A 22,920-nucleotide genomic window follows, 5' to 3' on the forward strand; every position below is an offset into this window, starting at 1 on the left:
AAAACATGTAGATTGATGATTTCCAAGTATCACCCAAACGACCCACCATTTTCTAACGTCGATATCTCAGTAACTAATGGTCCGATTTACAATGTTAAAATATGAAACATTCGTGAAATTTTCCAATCTTTTCGAAAACAATATTTATATTTTTTTAAATCAAAACTAACATTTTAAAATTGCTTTTAAAATGTTAGTCTCAGTTTTAAAATTTCGAAATTATTTTTTTTGAAGAGATCGGAAAACTTCACGAATGTTTCATATTTTAACATTGTAAATCGGACCATAAGTTGCTGAGATATCGACATTAGAAAACGGTGGGTTGTTTGGGTGAGACTTAGAAAACATCAATTTTCCTGTTTTTTAACCTTTGCATGGCAATATCTCAGCAACTAAGGGTCGTATTGACAAAGTACAAATTCGCAATATATAGAACATTTTCTCAGCATTTCAAAAATATTTTTTTCAAAGGTTGGCAAACATGTGCACTAATTTAAAAAAAAAATGGAAAACTGCGACGATTTTCAAAAAAGTTACTAAAAAATCGCTTTAACTTGAAAACGGTTCACTTTATCAAAATTTCACTAAAGTACTTTTTGATTGCAATTTTGATTTTACATTGAAAAATGAGGTTGAAAAATGTTTTCGACCAATATTTCGGTTTTTTGAAAAAAAAGTATTGATTCAACAATCATAACTCGGTCAAAAATTTCTAAAAATAATTAAAAATTGTGTTTTTTTGCAAATCAAGTTTTAGTGCCAAAAATTAAATAAAAAATCACCAAATTTTTTACCGTGTTTCATTTTTTTCCAGTGTAGTCCATATCCATACCTACAACTTTGCCGAAGACACCAAATTGATCAAAAAATTCCTTCAAAAGATACAGATTTTTGAATTTTCATACATCATTTTTGTATGGCCAGCTGCCAAATTTGTATGGAAAATTATATGGACAAACTAATGATGCAAAATGGCTTCTTTGGGCATACCGAAGGCACCAAAAAAGTTTCAGTCGAATTAAAAAATACGAAAAAAATGAATGACCGAAATCTGAGAGAACTGTTCAACTTTAAAATCCTTTTAAGGAAAATTATAGAAAAAAATGCGCCATTCCTTGAACTTATACGCATGCTCCGCAGTCTAAGATTTTTTATATATAATTCAAACTGTTTCTTTTAGTTATTACTTGTTTTTTTATGATTCAAATTCATTTTCTTCCACAAAATCCTCGTTTTAAGTCGCCGACCAGTTGAAACCCCATCGCTTCGTACTTTCTTTAGCAAAAATTTAAATTTTGTCTGATCTTCCCGCGCTCCTAGTTTCTCTACCAGTGTGTGCGTGTTCCTTCGCCCGGAGTCACAAAGTGATATTTCATGTCCACCGAGTTCTCGTGTAGTCCTTAAGGACCAAGAAACGGAGGGTGGGTGAAGGTTTGGTCGACACGCGGCCCGTGGAAATCGCGTGTTTGGGTTATGTTTTTGTTTTTCTTTTCGTTTTCGCAACGATACGATATTGGCGAGGGATCCAGGGTGGGTGGGGTTGTTGGTTTCAGTAAATCAAAGCCCCGTGTGTGCCGGCTGGGTTCAGAGCCGTTATCGCTGATGGGCTAAACTTGAAAGGATCTGAAATATGCGAAAAAAGATTTAAATAAATGCGAATTTGTTATAGGAAGGTTTCTCTGTTTGTCTTTAAAATAATTCATTGTGCTGTTCAAAATTAGAGATAAACTTAAAATCGAATAATTTTTTTTAATTTAGTGAACCTAATTTGCCAACTTATTGAAAAATAGTGCCAAGAACCAAACACGCACCTCTAACCCTAACTCATATGTACAGTACCTTCCTACGGAAGCAATTCCGCCCTAGGGAAATCCCTATTTTTGCGCATAAGAAACCAAGATAGAGGGGTTACCTCTCCTCTGGATGACTCAACCCAGCACACATACAAACTTTTTCCAAAGCCCAAAATTAGTTCACCAGCCGAATCGGCATGGTCCTTCCCGGCAATTAAATTACAATTTTGCAGCTCTGAGGGATAAGTACGGTTTGAAGCGTGCACTCTCCAAGTCAATTCCTTGCAACGGAAGCCATGCCGCCAAGGGAAAATCGAAAGACTTTCCCCGGAAAGTAATTGAAGCGGAAGTCGCACTGCCAGCTGTCTTTGCAAGAGAGCTATTTTCAGTTTGAAAAACTTGAAGACAATTCCTGCCTCGCAAAAGTGGGAGGAATTTTCTGCGAGTTTTCCAACGACTGCTTCTGTACTTTCTGTTGTTTGGTGGAAACTCTGCTGATGCCACCGCTGCCTTCAGTACTGCCTCTATTTGGGTGGAAAATCGCGTATCAATTACGGCAGACGAAAGTTGATTTGATTTCCGGGTGTCGAGTTGAGTTTTCGTTTCCAGGCTGGCTCCACGGAGCTGGTCGACGACAGTTGGTAGGGAGTGGCTGGTATTGAATTAATTTTAAGCGAAAAGCGGAGGGAAATTCGGGAGGAAGTTCAATTTCGGGGTTGATTTGAATCTGGAGAGGTCTATTATTTCGTATTACTTCTGATAATATCAAATCATCTTCTACATCTTAATACATTTTCTGATGTAATTGAACAAAACTAGATAGTCAACTAATAATTATGGCTAGTTGTTCTCTTGAGGGGTTACATACATGTATCGGCAAAAATATCTGGGGTTGGTTGGAGCACAAACTTAGACTTTTTTAAATTCTTTTTTTAGAGCATTTAACTATACATTTTCATCTATTAAAAAAATAAATTTGAAGTTATTTGGTTTTATCATTGTTGAGATAGCTATATGAAGCAGTTTCAAAAACGGATGCCACGATAGCTCAATACTGATTTGACCAAATCGTTTTAAAATGTTGGTGAAAACTTGTTATACCAGTCCCGGTTTTCCGATTTTCAAAACATTATTTTAAAAAGATATTTTTACCTTTTTCATATCAAAAATCGTCAGATTTTTAAATATTAGTATTTTTAAGAAGCAAAATTAAAAAAAAAAACAAGTTTCATCTTTCACACGGCATTTGTCTTAAGAGTCTTCACCCCAAATTTTAGCTAATTTGGTACATTCCATCTAAAGATAACGTGACACTCGTAAATCAACTCGATGATTCGAGAAAAACGCATGGCAAAATTTTAGATTAAATCGTCTATTAGGCGTCATCCATAAAGTATGTCACGCTTAAATCATAGCATAGCATTGGTGTCTACCCGTAGCTGCTACTTCGTTATTGCCCAGGACCCCCAAACATTGCTCCGTGGACCACAGATGAAAAGTAGGAACCAATCATCACCCCTTCGCAATTTTCAAAGGTCCCTATCGTGCTGATCAATACTGACGCCGGCCACGACCTGAGGTAAGACACGGGGAAGTGGATGGGAATGTTAGCCGATACTTGAGTGATGGGACCGCTGAATCGGCTGCGTCTCCGACAAAGTATCACATTAGTTTTGAGGGGGTTAGTAAGATGTGTATGAGGTCAGGATTCACTGTGGTAGGTGATGCGACCATGAGCACTTTTTCATTTTTTTTATAATTATCGTTTTTACCAGAACAGCAATTTTCAATTCTTTTTTTACCAACTCTCCGAAATAAAAGAGAAAAGGGGGGGCTGTAATTGAATTCAAAAGTGCTGATATGCCAACATTAGATTCACGATGGAATTGCATGCTATCCCTCTAGTCTTAGTAAACAATGTCTTATGAGTTGTATATTTCAGTAAAAAGTTCGTGTAAATCTTTGTCGAGACAAAATGATGTATTCAGCATCATAATTAATACAGACTTTTTCCAGAAGAGACGCAGACACTGCTTAAGCAATGTGGCAACAGGACGATAACGTCATGATTCGAATTCCCGGACGCTTCGAAACCCGGACACTTCATCTTGTTTTATCATTTATTTGGATATAGGTTCGCATTATGCAATGTCAAAACTGTGTTATTTGATGAATTCCAACATCAACTTTCATTTAAAGTTTGTTTGAACGCTGTAGTTAATGCAAAAACAATTAAGTAGAATAAAATTATAAGTATACCAAAAATGCGAAACATTTCACTTGAAATATTTCATAGGCGTTCGAAGCACCGGGAAGGCAAAGCAGAAATTCATGGTATCGATTTCCTTAAATTCTAGCATTTTTTTATATAAACTATCTATTGTTTTGATGTTAACAGCTTATTTGAGACCTAAAGAATGCCATTCACTAACATTTCAGTCCAAATTTGTGCGATTAATAAGTAAAATCGAGTGTCCGGAATTCGAAGCAAAAGTGTCCGGATTTCGAATCAGCTTTTATCAGTGTCCGGGATTCGAAGCACAACAAGTCATTTGAATTTTAAAAGTCTCATGAAATTGTTAGTAAAGACATAGTTTGCATGCATTTTCTTGAAACTGACTGTTTTACTACATCCTGATGATTGTTCTACATTTTTAACTTATTACATGATTTTTTGCCAGCTGTAACAAAAATGATATGTTACTAAGTGTCCGGATTTCGAATCATGACGTTACGCATGCTGCGCGACTTTCGCCCGTAAGCAAAAAGACCCGGCCTTTGAGGTTATGCAAAAATCACCCTTTTTGTAGCTACAAAAAAACTTTTTCATGAAATAACTTTAAATGTACTTCACTAAACAGAATAAAATTTTATAGGGTCTTAGGGGACCTCAAACGGAACAGAATAAGGCGGATCCGGCCAAAATCGGTTCAACCAATTCTGAGATAATCGCGTGGAAAAAAAATCATGTCTACACACATCCCCACAGACATTTGTTCAGAATTTGATTCTGAGTCGATAGGTATACGTGAAGGTATATCTAGGAGGTGTATTTAAGAAATTCATTTTTCGAGTGATTTTATAGCCTTGCCTCAGGAAGGCAAAAACACTAAAAAAGTTTTTAAAACTCTGCAATTTTCCGTTACTCAACTGAATTTTTTTGGAACATGTTATTTTATGGGAAATTTAATGTACTTTTCGAATCTACATTGACCCAGGAGGGTCAATTTTTTCATTTAGATCAAATATTTTCATTTTTAAATTTCGTGTTTTTTTCTAACTTCTAATTTTTTAGAGTGTAACAATGTCCTACAAAGTTGTAGAGCAGAGAATTACAAAAAATGTGATATGTAAACATAAGGGGTTTGCAAGTAACCATCACGAGTAATCGCGATTTTACGAAAAAAAAAATAGAAAAAGTTGCATTTTGCGTTTCTCTTTGTTTCGTCGTCCGTGTCTGTCGCGGGTGACCATGAACGGCCATGATCAACGATGACCAACTGCCCATATTGCCCAAAATCGTATGGTTCTGTAAATGTCCTCCCGGGAGAACCTTCCTGAGGGCACCAGCCACTCCAGGCCAATACTGTCAAAATGGCAATTTACATCACCAATATCAAAATCCAAGAAGTTTGATACCCATATTGTCCAGTCATTCGAGGCAAAAGTGGAAGCACAAACATGACTTTTTCTTACTGGTAAATGAGCTGTCTTATAATCAGTGGTATGTGGTTTATTTTGTCTAGTTTTTGACATTTTTGGCTGGAAAATGGTGTGTGTTTGAAGTTTCGATCGCTTTTTCTTTTTAACGGGTGACGAAGAACTGCGGCGAGAGTGTCATTCTGCGATATCGCAGATAAGTTCTCTGACTGATAATGCAATCTTACATTTCTTCCTAGTGTAGCAAAAAAACATCGCAAATTCTAGCAAAGCTGATCCAAAAAACAGAGAAGATTTGCAATAAACCAGTAGGTTTTCAAACGGAATCAAACTGTTAAGACTGCTTCTGGGTGGATGATGGGGGACACTGCGGGTGCGGGGATTCGGGGCAGCTCACGGGCCGGTACGGGACCGTTTTCCACCGCTGGGGGTCTTTTTCGGGGGACACACGCCGGTCACACCGGACGATTCGCGGAACACACGCCGGCTGCACTTGGGGGACGGACGCGAACGAACCGCGCTTGGCAAGCAGCGACGTTAGCGGGTGGGATCGGGGCAGCTCACAGGCCAGGTGATAGACGACACTATCGGGGGATCACTTTCCGGGGAGGGGAACGTCCAATCGGACGACTAAAAACGCGGCGCACTTTGGGGGGCAAAAACTCGACCGTTCTGTGCGAGTGTAAAACTTTTATTGGTGGGGATTTAAACAATTTCTTCTTCTTAACCCTTTTCCTCTTCCTTCACCCGTCGATGACAGTTCTAGCTGTCATCTTTTCCTCCTGTCATCCGTCCTCACCTAACTAGGTAGCGCTGTGCGCTATTTGTGTTTATGTGTACAGGGATAATTCAATTTTGATACCCAACATAACACCGGCCACCTTGAAAATTCATTTTCAAAACAAACTACAAACTAAGCAAAAGTACAATCTAAACAAATCACTTCTCTTCTTCGGCTGCGTCGGCGCACTCCAGGGGGCAGATCTTCGAGACAGCTCGCTTTAGGATTCCTCCGGCGGTTCGCAGCGTGGCCACACTGGTAACGCCATCAGGTCCAGGGTGCACTTCCAGGACGCGGGCCAGCGGCCAGCGGGCGGGTGGAAGCAACTCGTCCTTGATGATCACCACGGAGCCGACGTCCAGATCGTAACGCCGGGGATTGTTGCTGTACTGCGTCTGGAGCTCCTTCAGGTACTCTTTCCGCCAGCGGTGCCAAAATCGCTGGGAGTAGGCCTGGATGCGCTGATACTGGTTCAGCCGGTTCAACGGGACGTCGCGCACGTCCGGCTCGGGAAGCGGGCGGATCATGTTCTTCACCAGGAAGTGGGCCGGGGTGAGCGCGGACAGATCGTTGGGATCCTCCGACAGACGGGTTAGGGGGCGCGAGTTCATACAGCCTTCGATCGCAGTGAGCACCGTGGTCAACTCCTCGAAGGACAGCAGTGAGTTTCCGAGCTGCCGGACGAGATGCTTCTTGGCCACCTTAACAGCAGCCTCCCAGAGACCGCCGAAGTTGGGAGCGCGCGGGGGGATCAGGTGCCACTGGATACCGTCGTCCGCCAGGTGCTTGGCGATCTTGTCGCTTTCGGGTCCGGGCTGCAGCATCTGGTACAGCTGGTGAAGGACGTTCTTGGCTCCGATGAAATTGGTTCCGTTATCGGAGTAGATGTGACTCGGCTTGTTTCTTCTCCAGGTGAACCGGGTCAGGGCCATCAGGAACGCTGCAGTGGACAGATCGTTGACCAGCTCCAGGTGGACGGCCTTAGTGCTTAGGCAGATGAAGACCGCGACATAGCACTTGCGGGATGCGGCGCGGCGGTGCGTTGGTTTCAAATACAGCGGCCCGCAGAAGTCGACGCCGGTGCAGGTGAACGCTTCGTTGGCGGTGACTCTGGCGACGGGCAGCTGACCGATCGGCTGTTGGATGGGTTGGGGGTTCGCTCGGCAACATCTGAAGCAGCGGCGAATCGCGTTGCGCACCGCGCGGCGGCCGTTCAACGGCCAGAACTCGTCTCGGACGCTGGCGAGCGTCACCGTGATGCCACCGTGGATCACCTTCAAGTGGTAGTAGGTCAGCATCTGTCGCGTGAACGGGTGGAAGCCAGGGATGACCATCGGGTGCTTCACTGCGTACGGCTCGTCGGACAAGCACAACCGGCCACCAACGCGTATCACACCAGCTTGATCCAAGAATGGGTTGAGCAGGCGCAGAGGGGACTTTGGTGCGACAGGTCGGCCTTTCCGCAACAGCTTGAGGTCCTCCGGAAACGTCTCGGCTTGGACGATCTTGACGAGAGCGACCTTAGCGGCTTCCAGCTCGACGACCGACAGAACTCGGTCCGTGTTCCGCTTGCAAGGCTTGCGGACGTTGTTTGCAAAACGCAAAGCGAGGCCTACTGCGTTCAGCAGGCGTCGATACGAGAAAAAGATGGTGAAGACATGGTTGGGCGGGGCGGTTTGTACAACCAGAATGGGTTTCTCCTTCTGCTCTTCGATGGGGAGCGCACCTTTGAGGTCGCGCTGCGGGGGCCACAGCGGTTTGTGCTTGCCCAACCAGGACGCTCCGAACTTCCACTTGGGGCTGTTGACGAGCTTCTCCGCCGGCATCCCGCGGGAAACCAGATCCGCAGGGTTCTCCAAGCCGGCGACGTGCAGGCACTTTGCGCCGTGAGTGATGATCTGGATCTCCGAGATGCGATTCGCGACAAAGGGTTTCCATCTTCGGGGCGCCGACTTCAGCCACTGCAGAACCACCTCCGAGTCGGTCCAGAAGTACACGTCTTGAAACTTCACGTCCAGGGCTTCGACGACTCTCACGTACATTTGCGCGGCGAGAAAGAATGCGCAAAGTTCCAGGCGGGGTATGCTTCGCTTCTTGAGGGGGGCCACCTTCGACTTCGATGTTAGCAAGCTCACCTTGATCTTGCCGTCCGGCGACTCCGAGCGCACGTAGGCGACTGCTCCGTAGGCCACCTCGGACGCATCCGAGAAGAAATGGAGCTCGGCGTAGCAGCATTTGCGGGCGAAGGCGTAGCGGTCGATGCGGAAGTTGGTCAGGTGCGAAAGCCCTTCACAAAAGTCGAACCATTTTGTGCGCAACTCCGGAGGGACCAACGCGTCCCACTCCAGTGCCAAGTACCACAGCTCCTGCAGGACGATCTTGGCGAGTACGACAACGGGAGCGATCAGACCGAGGGGGTCGTACAGCTGGGCGATTACGGAGAGGATGTTGCGCTTGGTGGGGGACAGGTCCCAGACAACCGAGACAACGAACCGGAACACGTCAGCTTCGGGCTCCCAGCTGATGCCAAGGGTTTTGATCGTTTCTTCGGGGTCGAACTGCAACGACGACTGCGTTCCAAGGAGCTCGCTGGGAATGTCCGCCAGGACGGCGAGCGAGTTGGAACACCACTTACGCAGCTGAAATCCTCCCTTCAGCAGCAGCTTGCAGAGATCGGAGCGCAGCAGTATCGCGTCGTCTACGGTGTACGCTCCGCCGATGAAGTCGTCCACGTACATGTGCTTCTTGATGGCAGCGCTGGCCTGGGGGAACTGCGCGCCTTCGTCGTCTGCCAGCTGAAGCAAAGTTCTCGTGGCCAAGAAGGACGATGGTGCTAAACCGTACGTCACCGTGGCCAGCTCGTACGTGGTAATGGGTTGCTCCGGGTCGAATCTCCAAACAATCCGCTGGTACGGACGGTCTTCAGGGTGCACCGCCACCTGGCGGTACATTTTCTCGATGTCGGCTACTAGGGCGATGGGGAACTTCCGGAAGCGCAGCACAGTGTCCAGGAGCTCGTCCTGCACCACGGGTCCGACTAGAAGCGCATCGTTGAGGGAGTGTCCCGCGCTGGTCTTGGCGGAACCGTCGAATACAACGCGCACTTTAGTCGTCGAGCTCTGTTCCTTGATCACGGGATGGTGGGGCAAATAGCATGCTCGGGAAGTTTCGTCTTCGGCGTCGTCGGTAACAGCGTGCATGTGGCCCAGGGTCAGGTACTCCTGCATGAACTCGTGGTACTGCGGCTTGAGCTCAGGTTGTTTCTCCAGCTTCTGCTCCAGCCACCGGAATCTGCGGACAGCGTTCGTCTTCGACGCGCCGATCATCTGCTGGAAGTCGGGGTGTTTCGGCAGCTTGACCACGTACCGTCCGCTCTCGTCGCGCGCAACCGTCTCCTTGAAGTGAGTTTCGCATTTGTGTTCGTCGACCGAGTAGTTCGAAACGCCGACCTCCTCGAGAGCCCAGAACCGCTCCAGCATCTTGTCCACGGATTCCACTGTCGCCACATGACAGGATACCGTAGGTTGCTGCTCCGCTTCGTTGCTGACCTCTACTGAGCCCGTCGCAATCCATCCAAACACGGACTCGACAAGCAGGGGGACTGGGCCAGCCAGACGGATCCGGCCTTCGAGCAGGAACGAGTAGAAGTGAGCAGCTCCGATGATCATGTCGACCTTGCGCGACACGTTGAACTCCGGATCAGCAAGTGCCAGGTGCTCCGGAATCTTCCACTGGGCGATCGGAATGGTAACGGGCGGCGTCTCACAGGTCACCTTGCGGAGCACGAGAAAGTCCAAAGTCTCCGCGAAACGGCTGACACGGGATCTGACCTCGGTGCGGACCATGTGCTTGGCGTTCGTGATCGTGCTGTCAACACCAGAGATGGGGACGTTCGCAACCTTGCGGAAAAGGTGAAGTTGCTGGCACAGGTGTTCGCTCATCACGTTGGGCTGGGATCCGGTATCAAGCAGGGCACGGGCGAGGTGTTCTTTGCCGTAGCTGTCCAAAACAGCGAGCACCACGGTCGACAGCAGCACGCTGGCGCTGCTCGACTTTGTTGCGGCGTTCACGGGAGCGGGGTTCATTGCGGGGGTGGCTACGATGGGGTTCGTGTCCTGCAATCCGGGGCCGGGATGGATCATCGAGTGGTGGCGCCTGTTGCAGTGCTTGCAGTGGTACTTCGAGCGACAGTTCCGGGCAAAGTGGTCGCTTCGGAAGCAGTTACTGCAGAGCCTCTTGTCCGTGACCACCCTCATGCGCTCCGAAACGGTCATGCCGTTGAACGCAGCGCAGTCCATTATCGAGTGCTTTTGTTTGTCGCAGGCGGGGCACAGCGGGAAGGTCTTGGGCGGGGTTTCTACTGCGGCGTTCGAGTTGACGCGGGTCTGGAACGGCTTCTTGGGCGCGGGATTGTGGCTTCCGGACTTCGGTGCGACCTGCTGCGGACGGTTGATCTGGATCGTCTCGCGCACTCGTGCGCGCCTCTGCAGGAACTCGATCATCGCGCTGAAGGTTGACTGCTCCTCCTTCTGGCCGATCGATTCCTCCCACGCACTCAGCGAAGCGTCGTCCAACTTGTCCTCCAGTAGCTCGATTAGGATCGAGCTCATCTGCTCGATCGGTTCCCCAAGCTGCTTTAAAGTCTGCGTGTGGCACTGGAAATCGGCGACGATCCGATGCAGTGCTTCGACGGAGTCGTTGGGGATCTTGGGGTACTTCAACAGCGTCCGGATGTGCTTCTTCCGCAGAAGGTTCTTGTCGTTGTAGTACTTGGTGAGGGTCTCCCAAGCGATGGCGTATCCCTTCGCGGAGATTTCCAGGTTCGCGACCTTGCCAGCAGCTTCTCCGAAAAGTGACGACCGGAGGTAGTGGAACTTCTGCACGCACGAGATCTCACTCGACGAGTGGATCAGGGAGAGGAACGTGTCGTGGAACGTGAGCCACTTGCTGTAGTCGCCGTCGAACTCCGGGAGCGTGATTGTCGAGAGCTTCACGTTCGACAGGCCAGACAGCAGCGCAGGGCGATTCGTTTCAGGGTTGGGCGCGGGGGGTCTTGGTTCCTCAGGAGGCAGTTTCTCGAGCAGGCGTGCTTTGCACTTGAAGTACAGCTCTTCCACGGTTGCACGCTGCTGCAAGCAGCCCTTCTCGAACACGTCGGTGTCGTCCAACTGCTCGTACTGCGCCATCACCGACTCAAACGTCTCGAGCGTTTTCTCCAATCTGCCCAACCGGAGGGGAACTTCACTTTTCTGCTCCTCCGCGTAGCTGTCCAGGAACTGCTTCACTCGCGCCAGTGACTCGTTCACCACCTTCAGCCGCGTCTCGAACTGACGGATCTTCTTTTCAGCCGCCGACATCACGGCCACTTCCGGGGCGGCACACGTGGACGAATGGACGAGGCTGGAACGGGTAAAGACCCAGTAAGTACCGCAAATGGGGGGTGATTTGATTGGAGAGGTACTCACCTGGTACCTCTTGGGAATGAGGCCTTGTAAAAATCAAATCAGCCACTCCAAACTTCCTCGCGGCAGGCGCGGCGCACTAGCAGTGCAGTAGACAGCACGTGTGGGAAACGTGCGACCTCGTGATCCACGAAGTGAGGTTATCTAACCTCCAAAGTCCTACGTTGTGTTTCGGGACGGGACGTCGCGCACCAGGAGGTATCCTGGTCACGGCACCAAAATGATGGGGGACACTGCGGGTGCGGGGATTCGGGGCAGCTCACGGGCCGGTACGGGACCGTTTTCCACCGCTGGGGGTCTTTTTCGGGGGACACACGCCGGTCACACCGGACGATTCGCGGAACACACGCCGGCTGCACTTGGGGGACGGACGCGAACGAACCGCGCTTGGCAAGCAGCGACGTTAGCGGGTGGGATCGGGGCAGCTCACAGGCCAGGTGATAGACGACACTATCGGGGATCACTTTCCGGGGAGGAACGTCCAATCGGACGACTAAAAACGCGGCGCACTTTGGGGGGCAAAAACTCGACCGTTCTGTGCGAGTGTAAAACTTTTATTGGTGGGGATTTAAACAATTTCTTCTTCTTAACCCTTTTCCTCTTCCTTCACCCGTCGATGACAGTTCTAGCTGTCATCTTTTCCTCCTGTCATCCGTCCTCACCTAACTAGGTAGCGCTGTGCGCTATTTGTGTTTATGTGTACAGGGATAATTCAATTTTGATACCCAACAGTGGATACAAACGCATCGACTCCATAAACAACTTCCATTAATGATTATAAAAAATGACGATCTCGTCTTCAACTTTCTTAATATTCCTTAACTTCAACTCCAGGTCCAGGTCCAGGCCACAATTTTTTCATTCTAGCTAAAAAAAAATACAATTTTTAATGATCGATCACAATACCTTCTACTTTTGGCGAAAAGTAAATTGGTTCTACTTTGACAGTTCAAAACTAAGTCCGTTTTGCGAACCACTGTTCAGAACCCGCTTTCAGAGCTTTCTCTATCTCTATCCAATTTCTTTTGTTAATTTAAGCTAGCTTTTTTTTTATTTTGGTTTCAGAAATAATGTACTGCAAAAGAACTATCTTGATTTTTCACAAAAAAAAACGAATTTTATTGATTTGACTGGATGAAATTAGACATGGACCTTCAAAGTCCAGTGTACAAAGATGATTTTCCTGCTGATCAAATGCTTGTGAAAACTTGTGAAAAGCTGAATTAAAGTGTTTTTGTGAAAATACTTGAAGCTATAATATTGGTAAACATAACATTCCGTATGTTTTTGAACGTTTAAAAAAACATAAAGATTTGATCTAGCAAATCACGGTTTGTTATCTTTTTAGGTCCCAAAATCCAAATTTATCTTAATAATTCCTTGACATTTTTTATTTTATAAAATGCTAAGATGCACACAATTTCATAGAAAAGTTTGGATTTTCTTCAAACGAACATGTTTATGTCCAACTTTTTCTAACCTTTGCTCGGTTAATCATAAACTACCTAGTTCAGGGTGTGAATTGTAACACTTCACAACAAATTATCCCGAGCACACACTCACGCATGCACGCATATTTTATGATGCGTTCAAATTGGAATCGATGGCTGAATTAAATGTTGAATTATGTGCTACCTTTGTCTTACTACACACAAGCGTGCTTAAATTTGAGGGTGGAAAAAGTGGCCCAACATAACGCGTGACGCCTGGTGGTGTTTGCTCTGTCTTTCGGCAGATTTATGTTGGTGAGCATAAATCATGCCTGCGTTTTTTTCCTTCGGTCGTTTGTTCACACACATTCATCATTTGCGTGTCGCTGTGGGAGGGTGTCAGGAACAGCCAGGGCTAGGGCGCAAAGGTTCATCAAAACATTTGCCCGCCCATCCGCGCCAAATACAAGCTGACGGATTTTGGTGATATATTTTTTAATTTGTAATTTTTGGCAGCAACTCAGGAAACTGAATGCTGTAAAATGTGAAAATAGGAACAACTTCCTAAAAAAACCAAACCACCACTAGTCCCCATTAGATTGCCTCAATTTTTCCGCTCTCGTTTTCCCACTTCAAACGTCCAGTTGATGGCTTTTTAAGAGCAGCGAATCACATCAAGTGTGTGGTCCACTCGACAGATTGCTCTCACATGTGAACCAGCAGCCTCCTTCTCCGCTTAATGCTGGGTGGCATCAACGAACTGTTGCATCCCCTTCATCTCTAACCTCCAGATCATCGCCGCCAGGAACTGAATTATTAAATTGAACATTTGGCAGACGACGGGATGCGGACTTGTGACTTGTTGTCGTTCCACCTTCATATTTTGCGCCATTTTGCTCCCGTCACAAGATGGTCTATTGTTTTCAAAAGTGCCCTTGATTTTTTCCCCTTCTTGTTTTTAAGCGATTTTTTTTCTCTACTTTGCCCTTCGTTGAGTGACTTCTTTTTTCCTGACTTTTTCAGGGTGAAGCGTTGAAAGGGTTCATAAACATGTGTAGTCATTACAGTTGGAAGGGAGCACTCGCGTTGAGTGAAGTGTACTTTAATGTTGTTGAAATGTTTTACTCATTTTCCGAGGAAAACTGCTACAAATTTTGAGCCACTTAACAAAGGGTACCCGTTGATTTTAGAAAAGTTTATCTGGAAACCATAATTATTATTAATTAAGTCGTAACTCGTGTTCCCTGCTAAGCACTTGAAAACCTCCGAATAATCATCATCTTATTCTGTGTACCAAAATTGTGACACATGCTTATCCGGAAAAATCTCGGAAAACTCCACTCAAAACGGCAGAAGTGCAATACTTGACGCCTAGGTGCATCATCGTCACTTGCACTCTCCCCCCCCTCTTCAACAGCAGGGCAAAAGGGCCAAACGACGTGATAATTTATTGCTTGGTCCCAAAAATAATTATTCTCAACTCTTTTAATTTTTTTTCGTTGCTCCTACCAAGGACCAGTAGTTGATGCAATACGGTTATGCAGTTTGGAGAGTGCAATTTGGGTGGAAATTTGCACGAAATTTCCATTTCTCACAACTTGGCACTGCTGCTTGGCCTTAGCCGCATCTCATCGTGCTCGTCTATCATGTTGGAAGTTCGGGCGTAACCATTTGGAACGGCTTAGAAAGGTTCTCAGCATAAAAACATGTCCAAGAATTTTTTTTTTTTAATATTCATCATCATCCCGGTATGAGAATCGAACTCACGACCTCTGGATTGGAAACCCAGCACGCCGATAGTCGAAACCCATCCCCTACCGGTCAGTACTCCCAGTGAGCATATTTACTCCTTTAAGGGATCTGACTTTGCCGAGCCAGACAGGAATCGAACCCGTCACCTTCCGCTTACAAGGCGAAACCCGTAACCTCACGGCCACGGAAGCTCGGCTATTATAATATAATATAATTCACAATAAACGACATTCCACAAAATTACCCTTTTGGATTGTGACACCCCAATGTGAAAAGGGTGCTAAGGGTACTTTTTTCGTGGTAAGACTAGAGTGGAATTTCAGAAGAGGGGCCAAACGAGACAAGTTCACGTTCACGGTCGTTGACTAGTGTGTCTGCTGAACAGTGGAGAAGATTTGGAGAGGATTTTGACTGGCTGCCAGTTTTCTACATATTTATTAAAGTTTATTAAATAATAACTTTTTTTAGTTCGTTAAACTAACATTTGATGCAATGTATTTCAGCTCAAAAATAAAAATAAATCTTGAATAAAAAATAAGTCTCGTCAAACAATACCAGAAAATTTAGTAAATGATTGAGTTTTTCAAATGATCCGCAAATGGAGAATCTTCCTAAACAAAAAACTTTCCTTACTGAGAGATATTTTCGAAAAAAAAATTCTCACGCATTTTAAGAGATTGTAGGGGAGGGTGGCGAAACTTGATTCCTGGCCTGTACCTCGTCTGCGTTGGGTGGAACTGACTCATATAGATTTTCCAAAGCTTTTCCATTTTTTCCTATTTTGCGTAGAAAATTTAAGAGCGAGTCCACGAACAGGGCATACCCCTTTGTATGGGACGTCGTTTGGACCTCACCAATCTGCCTGAAGTTTTCAGGGGTTGTTTGTACATATGAAACTAGCATCTGGCCAAAATATGAGCACTCTAGGTCAACGGGAAGTGGGTCAAATCGGGACACAAAGTTTGAAGGTTCAAAAACGTCAAAATCTTAAAAAGGCTATAACTTAGGCAAAATTCAATAATTTTTTTAAAATTCAAAATGCATCTGAAAGGGCTTAAAAAATGCAACAAAATGCAGGGTAGAGCATCCCAATTGGTTGAATCTAAAACGAGTTATTGACATTTTAGTGAAAAAATAGCATATTTTTCAAACTCAAATAAAAAAGTGTTCCATCTAGATATCAACTCGGTTCGACCTGCAGCTTGGGACATTTAGGACTACCATCTGAGACTAAGAACGCTTTGGGTAAGGCAGTTTAACATATTTAATAGACACTTTTACTTTTAGTGAATTTGTTGGTTGTAAATTTTTGCTCGGGGGACCACTTAGATCAAATTTTCCGGTGACAATTTTGTCATATTCGTGTTCCTGAGACAATTTCACAATAGACACATGCATAAAAATGTTTATTTTCATCCATTTCAACCCTTTAAAAAATGAAAGTTAAAAAAATTAAGAAGCTGCTTTTTTCTGGTGTCATCTAGTTTCCTTGGAAACGAATTTGATTTTCAATAAATATGAATCGAAGATTTTTTAACTTTCATTTTTTAAAGGGTATGCTTTGCTCGTGGACTCGCTCTTAAATAAAACTTTCCCTGTTCATCCCATCATATTTTTTTAAACGTGTCAGGGTAATCAGTTAGAATCAATTTAAAATGCATTAACCTGTGTTTGGAATCATTTTAAGCATGTTTGGGTTGATTTAAAGTCTTTTGAAGTTTTTGTCAATTATCGATGTTTAGTATCGCAAAATTATTTATTATTGCAATTTTTTTTTTGAAACCTAATGATTGCAAAATAACAGTACTACATACATTTTGAAACACTTTTTACATTCAAATGTTTAGACTATGGATTGTTGTTTCTATTTTTTTTTAGTTTTTTGCAACCTTCCATCGCATGAGGAAGTAAAATGTCGGTCCCGGCCTTGGTTGTTAGGCCGTTAAGTCATTCCAGGTGTAGGAGTCGTCTTCATGCCATAAGTATAAACAACACACCAAACCAAGCCTACTGGAATCGCTGGCGGCGGTTGGACTCGCAATCCAAAGGTCGTCAGTCAAACACTGGGGTGGAAGGTTCCTTGGAGTAAAAAGAGGTTTGGGTGCTCTCCCCATTCAAGCCTTCGGACTCCTAGGTTCGAGCAGAAACTTGCAATAGAGACCACAAAAGACCCGGGGTCGTTAATGTGGATGGTTTGATTGAACCCCCCTTCCCTCCCTTGAGGGACAAAAATTTAGAAAAATATTTGCATCGGTTTAATACATATATAAAAACTCCCCCACATTTCCCTGAAACATTCATGGACTTTTTTTTCTTATTTAATTAGACTTTCACAAGTATATTGTTTAATAATAACAAAAAAATATATAATGATTTGTACCATTGTGAAACCAAATTTGTTAAATATTATAAATGCTCAAACAAATGTAATGTCTCGAAAAAAGATCTGACAAGGTCCTTAAAAATTGTACAAGTTTTTTATTTGAATTTTGTTTTTTTTTTTAAGAGAGATAATTGCTTTTTTATCGTGATTTTTTTTTACAAAAATCTAATAACAAGTTCGTGCAAATTTTGAAAAATCACTAAGTACGAATTAAGATTCGAAAATATTTCAAATTACAATTTCGAGCCTTAAAATGGTAAAGAAACGATTTTTTATTTGCAGACTCAGAAAAAAAAATCAAAAGGTTTTATATAGTTCCTCAAAATAATGATGCTACTTAAATGAACGTTTCATAGAATTAGTATGAATTAATTGTAACTGAATTCATTGAAAACAAACAACTTTATTACTTTTCATTTTACATTTTTGGCACTGTTGGTATTGTCCAAAAAAACTCCCGAGTCCCGGGAATTCCCGGGGAATGCCCAAATTCTACTCTCGATTCCCGGGAAATTGCAAAATCTCGAGAATCGTCATCCTCTAGTTACCATACTCATTTATTTGCAAATTATTGCAAATTTATATTTAAAAAAATGAGAAGGCTATTGCCAAACGAAGAATGACTAACTTCAGCCCAAGAAGGGAGAAGGTTTTGATTTAGTTATTGGTACAAGCCAAGTTTAGTTTATATTTTTACTTATAAGTTTAGATGAAACTCCAGTTTTAGTTCAACACTGAAAAGTGAGTAAAGCATAACATTTAACCTAAATAATACCAATTTTGAATAAATAACAGCTTTGAAGCTGACTGAACCAAGCTGCTCTCAAAACGGTGTTTTAATTCATTGACTATTCGCAAAAGATTTTAAACCTTTGATTCGCATCCAGCTGGTTTTATAACCCTAAAAAACATGAGATCCTGTAGGAAGGAAAAACAATTAACAACGTCACAAAATTTTTCACTTTTTTCGTTATATGTTTCGTCGATATTGAAACCGTTCCAAAATTGAAATGTTATTACAGATTCGGATTAGAAATTGATGTTTATACAAATAGTGGCTATGGAAAATAATTTTTCAATCAAAATTGTTCATAACAGAGTGCGAAATAGCAAAATTTGCAAATGTCTGTAACGAAAACATCAGAAAGGGCTAAAAAATGCAACAAAATTAAGAGTGAGCATCCTAATTGGTTAAATTCAACGAAAGTTTTTTGGCATTTTAGTAGAAAAGTAGCTAAATAAAGGATAGGTGTGGCTAAGTAACTGTGCCAATTTTTGAGCCAAATCGGTTCAGGTTAAGGGGTCGCCTTTTTTCGTTGAAGTTTATATGGGGAAAATCGATAAAATGTATGGGCAAAACATCGCTTCAGGATTTTGTCAGCAGGTGGCGTGGATCTCACACAAAATTGTCCATGTGTGAGATTCTTGTAGGAAATTTAATTTTTTACAACTTTATCCAAGGGTACAAAACGATCCGAATTGATCCTGATTTTTGGTGATTTTTTAATTAAAAAGTATTTTCATATACTTTATTCAGATTCCAAATATTCTTTCAAGTATATAAGCCGATTTTTTTCATTACATTGCTAATAACTCATCAGGATCAACACGAATTTTGTTGCACATTTCGACAAAGTTGTAGGAAATTAACTTTCCTACAAGAATCTCACACTTGGACAATTTTGGGTGAGACCCGCGCCACCAGCTGCCAAAATCCTGAAGCGATGTTTTTCCCACACATTTTATCGATTTTTCCTATATAATCTTCAACGAAAAAAGGCGACCCCTTAACCTGAACCGATTTGGCTCAAAATTGGCACAGTTACTTATGATTGCATAAAGAATCGAGCCAGGGGGTATCTCTTCAGATTTTCCAAAATTAGCAACTACGGGTAGAAACCAATATTTTCATTATATTTTTTGTAGAAAAGAAGCTAAATTTTCAATTAACATTTTTATAGAAATTTCATAAAATTATCACCGAAATTGAGATCGCAAGCAAAAATTTGCAAATGAAAAATTCACCATAAGAAAATGCTTCTAATTTATAAGTTTAACTGTCTTAACCCAAACCGTTTTCAGCTTCAGATGTCCCCTACAAGCTCCAGATTTTTGCGGGTTTCAGACGTTTCAACTTTGTATCCTGGTTCACCTCACTTCCCATTGAGATCGAGTGCTCATTAGAGTGTAACAAAAATGAGTTTTTGGCGGGCATTCAGAGGTTTGTTACGATGGGCGTACTGGGTCTAAATCCCAATTATCATATTTTTCAGAAAAAGAGTTCTCAGGCTTTGCGTGTTGGTTTTCGGCCCAAATTTTAATCGAAAAATCAAAACCTGCAATAAAATAGTCTTGGGCTAGTCTGAGCTAGTTGCACAAAAGTTGTTCAACTTCACAACAATGGAAAAATAATTGAAAATGGCAATGGCAAATGGCGTTCAATGTTTATGGAATAACAATCCATCCAATAATATGCTATGGTTGAAAGTAATTTGTATCACAATTTATACAATGATCGTTGCTGTATGATTTTCGAAAATTATTTGAAAATATCAGAAGATTGTTTATCTAAAAATTTATTCGTTTTCTGTTCATTAAGGACGTTGATTCAAAAATGCCGGAAAACATCCAAAATATTTTCGTTCCATCAAGTTCAAGTAAACAAACATCGAATGCATTTCTTTGTATTTAATTAAACCTCCCAGACACAAAACACCTTTCCCATCAACTTCAGTAAACATCAACAACTCACCCCCTGCTTTCCCCTCCCCGCCGATGGCTTGCAGATGAGTGCAATCAACCGCGAAACATTCTAGCCTTCGAAAATTACAACCACCTTTATCCCCTCTCAAATGTTCAATTCGCAACACTTACCACACTGCAAAATCCCGCACGATGAAACCGCTTTTTATAAATAAACCACCTGGTCTACGATTCACGACGCGCTGGCGAGTCCAAAAATGCAATATATTTGCACTTCAAAAGTGCAATCCACAGAACGACGATTGGTCACTCACACCTCAACAGAGAAAATTTCTGTTTATTTTCCTTCTGCACTCACACTTGTTTTCCACCAAATTATTTTTCGACACTTGTTTGTTTCACCGCAGAATTTTCTTTTAGCTCGCTTTTTTTGTGTTGATTTTCCCTTTTTTTCTTCACGCCACGTGTCAATCAAAATATGCAAACGATTTTTTTTTTCTCTCCTTCTGTTGGTTTGTTATTTTCACAAGTTGCAATTTTCCCACAATTCAACTGGATTTCCCGAGCGATTTTCACATCTGTTTTCACACTGAGAAACACGATTTTTAAATTGATATTTTTTCAATTATTCTTTTAGTTGATTTTCCCTCCTTCAACTCACTTAATCCTTCACGCAAATTAAATCACGCGATGCACTTTTTGAATTTCCTGTTCGTTTCCGGGAAAATTTTATCCACCGGAAAATGACGCCAACTGCAGCAAAAAATCAATACTTTGAAGGTCACGTTTAACGGCTGCAGTTTTCCTTCTCCGTTTTCCACAATTTTCCAGGCAAAAAGTTGCCAACTCATCAACTGGAAGCAGCAAAAAAATCGGTTGAAATTCCGCAGGATCGCACAAATTTTCCGCTCCAAATCCTTTGAACTTCCGGGCTGGCCACAGCAGCAGCAGCAGCTAATCCATTAAGGGTCGGTTTTTGGTTAACGTTTCTTTTCCCAGCACTTTACTAAATTAGCAATCTTAACACACCGCACCGATGGCAGATTTAAAATCTCCACCCGAAACTTTTCCTTTTTTTTTTTTTTTTTCTTCAAGATGTTATAAAACTCCTTCTCTTTCGGGATCTCTTAGGAAGGACGAAGAAATTTTCCGAGGGGGTTGTTTTGGGTTTGAGGATTCCCACCCACGCACTTTTTGCTCCTCCTTAAAATCGCGAATTTTCACTTCAAATTTCCTCAAAACTTCGAGTATCGGATTCAAATTTGTCTCAAAACTACTAACTTTCTTGATAATATTGCACGATTTCACGCTACCGGGAAAAATTCACGCCGGTTTTCACCCAAAAACAGGCTTTACCCACTCTCTTTCTCTCTCCCCCACACCAACAATAACAAACCACCCTCTCAAACTCCTCGCACCTCCCTTAGGGGGAAGGGGGACGATTGTACACAAAAAACACCGGTGAAGCCTCCCTTGCAGCAAAAAGTCCTGTGTTTCACACCGCGAGTACCGGGAATCGAACCGACAAAGGTGCATCCGCACGCGACGACCCTCGACGAAGGAATGAACGCGATTTGGGTAGAAACTCTGGCATAGTTTGCGGGCGCTCTCTTGGGAGAGAAAAATGTTCTCTCTTTCACTATGCGATGATATTTGGAGCATGGCAGCCAGCAGCATAAATGGAATGATATGCGATAAGGAAGGATGGAAGAGCATGGAATGCAGAGAGCGGGAAAACATCGCAAAAGGACGAAAGAGAGAGAGTGTAGTTACAGAATCAGAGAGGGAGAATGTATTGAAAAGAATTCGAGAGAGGATGAATGTATGAATGCATGAACTTTGTTGTCAAACAAAATTTGCAGTGAAGGATAATTTCAAGCAATGATCTTCTAAAACATTTGATTTTTAATTTATTATAATTTTTATTTTTTTTTTTTTCAAAGAAAGGCTGCCAGAAATTGTATAGTGTTTCTTTTTTACAATTTCTGAACGTTGTGAAGGCAGTGCTTAAAATCAAGGGAATGATGGAAGGAGAGGAATCACAAATCCGTATAAATAATTTCAAGATTTTGCAGGTGTGAACCGAAAACGCGATCCAAAATTAAAGTGCACGAATAAGGCTATTAACTGCTTATTTAATTGTCGGTGTACTCGACACCGCACTGTTTAATCATTTTCTAACGTACATTCAATTTTGCAGTCCAAACCCAGTCATTGAATTGGAAAAATAAAATTCTTTTTCAAATTTTCTTTTCTTGATTTGTGTGCACCTACGTCGAAGAGCAAGATTGTTTACTTTTTGCTCTTTGGTCTGACAGTCTTGGTCTGACAGATTTGGTCTGACAGCTTTATCATGGATTTTGGTCTGGTCTAGGCGAGGAATAGGACACAGCACCTTCTTGCTTAAAAGAGAAGCAATTATCTACGAAATTGGTCTTTTTTCTTCAATTTCAATTTTTGTATTTTTTAATCCTGCTGCAGGGATGAAATAATCGCGAAAAAATCAACTTCGCTTGCGAACTTTTTTCACCCGCGAAAGAGAGAGGAGGCAAATCACGCAAAAGAAAATCGCTCCCGAAATTCTCCCAGAAAATCAATCTGCTGATGATTTTTCGTGAATTTCCTTGTCAGCACCACTCAAAATTATTTTTTTCACTTTGCATTATTAGTTTGTCCATATAATTTTTCATACAAATTTGGCAGCTGTCCATACAAAAATGATGTATGAAAATTCAAAAATCTGCATCTTTTGAAGGAATTTTTTGATCGATTTGGTGTCTTCGGCAAAGTTGTAGATATTTCTATTTCACTTTTCGTCACTAAAACTTGATTTGCAAAAAAAAACACTATTTTTTTTATTTTTGATATGTTTAAGAGGACACCAAATGCCAACTATTCAGAAATTTCTAAGTTGTGCAAAAAACATTGATCAAGTTATGATTTTTCGAATCAAAAT

At 42.9% G+C, this 22,920-nt stretch overlaps 2 protein-coding genes across 2 annotated transcripts in view; both read right to left on the reverse strand.

Moving 5' to 3' along the window:
- The window catches only part of LOC6032562 (protein tincar), a 283,715-nt gene extending 262,202 nt beyond the window's left edge, over nucleotides 1–21,513 (reverse strand). The window contains exon 1 of the mRNA XM_038261860.1: nucleotides 20,136–21,513. The gene's annotated coding sequence lies outside the window, so the exon portion shown is untranslated. The remainder of the gene's footprint in view (nucleotides 1–20,135) is intronic.
- LOC119768980 lies at nucleotides 5,788–12,108 on the reverse strand. Its single transcript, XM_038260846.1, has 3 exons — nucleotides 11,700–12,108; nucleotides 6,397–11,634; nucleotides 5,788–6,037 (listed from the first exon to the last, which is right to left on the reverse strand). The coding sequence occupies exons 2-3, from the start codon at nucleotides 11,589–11,591 to the stop codon at nucleotides 5,788–5,790; spliced, it is 5,445 nt and encodes a 1,814-aa protein (XP_038116774.1). The 5' UTR covers nucleotides 11,592–11,634; nucleotides 11,700–12,108.
- Nucleotides 21,514–22,920: the final 1,407 nt, after the last annotated feature.

Source organism: Culex quinquefasciatus, chromosome 3 (assembly GCF_015732765.1).
Source record: "Culex quinquefasciatus strain JHB chromosome 3, VPISU_Cqui_1.0_pri_paternal, whole genome shotgun sequence".
In the NCBI taxonomy this organism is placed as follows: domain Eukaryota; kingdom Metazoa; phylum Arthropoda; class Insecta; order Diptera; family Culicidae; genus Culex; species Culex quinquefasciatus.

Bases quoted from the DNA above. Each gene is read 5' to 3' on its own strand.
- LOC119768980 (XM_038260846.1), bottom strand. From the start codon at position 11,591: ATGTCGGCGGCTGAAAAGAAGATCCGTCAGTTCGAGACGCGGCTGAAG. The intron at 6,038-6,396 runs GTGATTTGTTTA...ATCCCCCGATAG, and splicing joins GACGCAGCCGAAGAAGAGAA to TGTCGTCTATCACCTGGCCT.